The sequence below is a fragment of the Oncorhynchus mykiss genome, chromosome 16 (genome assembly GCF_057628025.1).
Source record: "Oncorhynchus mykiss isolate SJ-2025 chromosome 16, ASM5762802v1, whole genome shotgun sequence".
Classification (NCBI taxonomy): Eukaryota; Metazoa; Chordata; class Actinopteri; order Salmoniformes; family Salmonidae; genus Oncorhynchus; species Oncorhynchus mykiss.
The window spans coordinates 49,457,501-49,462,500 of record NC_143037.1 but is presented as its reverse complement, the minus strand read 5'-3'; the positions used below and the strand labels follow the sequence as shown (position 1 = coordinate 49,462,500).

Genomic DNA, 5,000 nt, shown 5'->3' with positions numbered 1-5,000 from the left:
GGTCTGGTTATATTACTGGACATAGCTAAGTAGCATCAGTAACGAGGAGAATACGTAGACATAACTTGATGGTCTGGTTATATTACTGGACATAGCTAAGTAGCATCAGTAATGAAGAGAATAAGTAGACATAACTTGATGGTCTGGTTATATTACTGGACATAGCTAAGTAGCATCAGTAATGAGGAGAATAAGTAGACATAACTTGATGGTCTGGTTATATTACTGGACATAGCTAAGTAGAATCAGTAATGAGGAGAATAAGTAGACATAACTTGATGGTCTGGTTATATTACTGGACATAGCTAAGTAGCATCAGTAATGAGGAGAATACGTAGACGGTGGACAAAAGCAAAGTGGTGAATTAATGGTTTTGCAGAGAGAAAAAGGATGATGAAGAGGACTGGGACGAAGATGAAGACAAAGAGGAAGATGCGGCGGTATGTACCGAAATATTGTTTCAGGGGACCAACACAGTACAATATTTTCTACAGCAGCTATCCTTATCTAACCGATAATGGTTTAGAAGGAGTGTCTGTGCTCCTCAGTGTTTTAAAAATAAAAGAGAATCTTATGTTTGCATTTCTTTTTTGCTCGCTCTTTTCTTGTGCAGAATGAGATGGATGACTGGGAGGAGAATGAGGAGTTGAGAGCCATCGAGGGTCTGGAGGGTAAGTGTCGTTCCGTACACCTCAGAAGGGTTCTCGTCAGACTGTGTGACACATGGATTGCTCTCTAAATCGACTGATCTGATCAACTCCCCTCTCTAGGAATCATGCCTGTGAAGCCTGAATCCGCTCCAAAAGAGAAGATTGAACCCATTCCAGATGGGAGCTCCTTCTTCATTCTTGGAAAAAGAAACTGGTAAGTCAAAGCCATGGAGCCCTATGGACCCTGGTCAAAAGTAATGCACTATATAGGGAATTGTGTGCCATTTCAGAGCACCCATATCACTTGCATCGTCTCTCCTCTCCCTTCAGCCTCCGAGTGGCCTGTCACAACCTCATCCACCACTCCTACTTCACCAACCTCATCCTCGTCTTCATCATCGCCAGTAGTATTTCTCTGGCCGCTGAGGATCCAATCAGAGCTCACTCTTTTAGGAACAACGTACGGCAACATTTTAAAAATAAATCCCTCTCGATATCTACTCAGCCAACTGTCAGTCCCGCCCTCACAACCAAGCACTACCTAGCGCCCAATCAACATCTATAGTCTATAACCGGCATTCAAAACTACCGTTCACACTCTCACTCAACTACCGTAAATCTACCCTCACTGCTCAATGGTTTCAACCAAAACTACTGTTCTCATACTCACCTTACTTACAATGCCCACCGGGGTTGGGTTAAATGCAGAAGACACATTTCAGTTGAATGCATTCAGTTGTACTACTGACTAGGTATCCCCCCTTTCCCTTTCCACCACCAAATAGTGTTTCTGAATTGTTGCCATGATGCTGACGTAGGATATCTTCTATATCTTCAGATGCTTGGCTACGCTGATTATGCGTTCACCTCCATATTCACTGTGGAAATCATACTGAAGGTAAAATGTGACCAGATATGCAGATGAAATGGGTCAAGCACTTTTGGGATCATACTACGTTTTGGAATGTTACTTCATTGTGAATTGACAATGATCTGCATAGGTTATCTTTCCTTCAGGCAGTAGATCTATGTCTATCTATAAACATATATGGGAGTGCACATGGCAGTGTAAATAGCATTTAGAATCCCTCTTAACGCTTGTGATTTTTCTCCCTCTCCAGGTGACGGTTTTTGGTGCGTTCCTTCATCCTGGTTCCTTCTGTAGGAATGCCTTCAACCTCCTGGACCTTTTGGTTGTCAGTGTGTCTCTCGCGTCCTTCTTCCTCCAGTGAGTACCTGTCGGGATGTTATCCAAGTGGGCTCGGACCTCAGGCGCATAGCTGAAAAGCTTGTGCCTGAAGTCGAGCAGGAGGCCCATTGACAGTATGGTACAACCATTTTCAACCAACCTTTACTTAGCGGTACTGTCTTCGTTATTCTCATAAACTTCTGTTTCCATTTGCAGTTGGAACTCCAGAAACCAGAGAATAGATATTAAATTCACTTTTTGTAGAGAGTGAGAAATGGCCTCTCACATGTGTAAATCTTTGTTTGTGTTGTTTGGATCGCACTGTGTGACGCCTTATTCTACATGTGGCTGTTTCGCTTACAAATGACTAGTTCCTGCTAAGCTGTTGTGAAATGCCTGATGTCTGGCAGCTGAAATGGTAAGGAAGCTCCTCATGCAGCACAGACATTTCAGTTCATATTTTTCTGAATATTCTCAGCTTTTTGGATTCCAGTTGCAACTGTGAACAGAAGTTTGTAAGACACTGGTGTCTTCTGAATCAAGAATGAAGAAAGTATCGCCAAGTAAATGTTGGTTGAAAACAACTGTACCAAGACTAGTGGACCATCGACTCAAAGGCCATCACAAGCTAGTTAGCTAGCTATACAGATGAATGTAAGATTTGATCAGCTATCGGTGTGTGTGTGTGTGTGTGTGTGTGTGTGTGTGTGTGTGTGTGTGTGTATGTGTGTGTGTGTGTGTGTGTGTGTGTGTGTGTGTGTGTGTGTGTGTGTGTGTGTGTGTGTGTGTGTGTGTGTGTGCGTGCGCGCGTATTGTTATGTATACTGTATTTTTTGTATCTTACGAAATACATACTCTGGCTACACAATACATTTCCCATTTGCAAAGACAATACATTTTGAATTGAATTGGTTCTGTCCTAAAAGGGACATTGGAAGGATGATGAACTGCCGTTCCTTTCCAGGTCAATGGACAGTATTGGCCATGGTTAAATAGACATAATACTGTAACAGCACTCTCTGCAGGTCAGACAAGAAAAGTGCTGTGTGGATCATTCCAACACTCGTATCTGCTTCTCCTATACTCTCAGTTCCAGCGCTATCTCTGTGGTCAAGATTTTCAGGGTACTCAAAGTGCTCAGGCCTCTTCGAGCAATCAACAGAGCCAAGGGACTCAAGGTAATCATTTGACCACTTTAACCACCTCTCTCTCTTTCTCTCTCTCTCTCAATTGAATTCAAAGGGCTTTATTGGCATGGGAAACACACGTTTGCATTGCCAAAGCAAATGGAATAGACAATTAACAAAAGGGAAACAAACAAGGGGAACATGAGTAACAAACGTTTTAAAAGAATGTAGACATTTCAAATGTTACATTATTGGCTATGTACGGTGTTGTAACAATGTGCAAGTAGTTCAATTATGAAAGGGAGAACAAATAAACAGATAAATATAGGCTGTATTTACAATGTTGTTTGTACTCCACTGGTTGCCCCTTTCTCATGGAAACGGGCCACAAATCTTTCTGCTGTGATTGCACACTGCAGTATTTCGCCTAACAGATATGGGAGTTTATCAATGTTTGATTTATTTTCAAATTCTTTGTTGGTCTGTGTGACCTGTGAGAAATATGTGTCTCTAATGTGGTCATACATTTGACAGGAAGTTAGAAAGTGCAGCTCAGTCTCCACCTCAATTTGAGGAGAGAAGGCAAATAGTTTGTCTTCCTATGGCGGCTTCTCTCAATGGCAAGGCTATGCTCACTGAGTCTGTACATAGTCAATGATTTTCTTAGTTTGGGGTCAGTCACAGGGGTCAGGTATTCTGCCACTGTGTACTCTCTGTTTAGGGCCAGATAGCATTACAATTTGCTCCGTTTTTTTGTTTGATTCTTTCCAGTGTACCAAATAGTTATCATTTTGCTTTCTTATCATTTGGTTGTGTCTAAATGTGTTTCTATCCTGGGGTCTGTTTGTGTTTGTGAACAGAGCCCCAGGACCAGCTGGCTTAAAGGACTCTTCTCTAGGTTTATCTCTCTGTAAGTGAGGGCTTTGTGGTGGAATGTGTGGGCATTGCTTCCTTTTAGGTGGTTGTAGAATTGAACAGCTCTTTTCTGGATGTTGATAACTAGTGGCTATAGTCCTAAATCTGATCTGCATGCATTTTTTGAGGTTTTGCGTTGTACACAAAGTATATTTTTTGCAGAATTCTGCAGGCAATCTCTCAATTAGGTGTTGGTCCCATTTTGTGAATTCTTGGTTGGTGAGTGGACCCCAAACCTTACAACCATAAAAGGCAATGGGTTCGATAACTGCTTTAAGTATTTTTTGCCAGATCCTAATTGGGGTGTTGAGTTTTATATTCCTTTGGATGGCATAGAAGGCCCTTCTTGCAAAGATCGCTCACAGCCTTATGGAAGTTACCTGTGGTGTTGATGTTTAGGCTGAGGTAGGTGTAATTATTTGTGTGCTCTAGGGCAACAGTGTCTAGATAGAATTTGTATTTGCTGTCTTTGCTACTGGACCTTTTTTGGAACAGCATTATTTTTGTCTTATTGAGACTCACTGTCAGGGCCCAAGTCTGACAGAATCTGTGCAGAAGATCTAGGTGCTGCAGTAGGCCCTCCTTGGTTGGGGACAGAAGCACCAGATCATCTGCAAACAGTAGACATTTGATTTCTGAGTTCAGTAGGGTGAGGCCTGTTCTAGTGCCCTCTCCAATTCATTGATATATATGTTGAAGAGGATGGGGCTCAAGCTGCATCCCAGTCTCAGCCCACGGCCCTGGGGAAAGAAATCGGTGTGTTTATTGCCAATTTTTACTGCACACTTGTTTGTGTACATTGATTTTATAATGTTATATACTCCCCCCCCCAACACTGATTTCCATCAATTTGTATAGCAGACCCTGTTGCCAAATTGAGTATAACACTTTTTTGAAATCTACAAAGCATGAGAAGACTTTTGTTTGCTTTTGTTTTGCTTTGATTGTTTGTCAACAATTGTGTGCAGGGTGTACACATGGTCTGTCGTATGGTATTTTGGTAAGAAGCCAATTTGACATTTGCTCAGGACATTGTTTTCACTGAGGAAATGTCTGAGTCTTCTGTTGATGATACTCCTGGGGATTTTTCAGAGTTTTCTGCTGACCCATATTCCACTG

The 5,000-nt window shown here is 42.0% G+C and overlaps 1 protein-coding gene across 1 annotated transcript in view; it reads left to right on the top strand.

Annotated features, from left to right (window-relative positions):
- Positions 1-5,000, top strand: part of LOC110491077 (voltage-dependent L-type calcium channel subunit alpha-1D) — a 35,346-nt gene that overhangs the window by 13,518 nt on the left and 16,828 nt on the right. Inside the window, exons 17-23 of the mRNA XM_090203063.1 lie at positions 380-440; positions 614-671; positions 771-864; positions 981-1,110; positions 1,489-1,548; positions 1,772-1,878; positions 2,930-3,017. Coding sequence (XP_090059189.1) covers positions 380-440; positions 614-671; positions 771-864; positions 981-1,110; positions 1,489-1,548; positions 1,772-1,878; positions 2,930-3,017 — 598 coding nt within the window. The remainder of the gene's footprint in view (positions 1-379; positions 441-613; positions 672-770; positions 865-980; positions 1,111-1,488; positions 1,549-1,771; positions 1,879-2,929; positions 3,018-5,000) is intronic.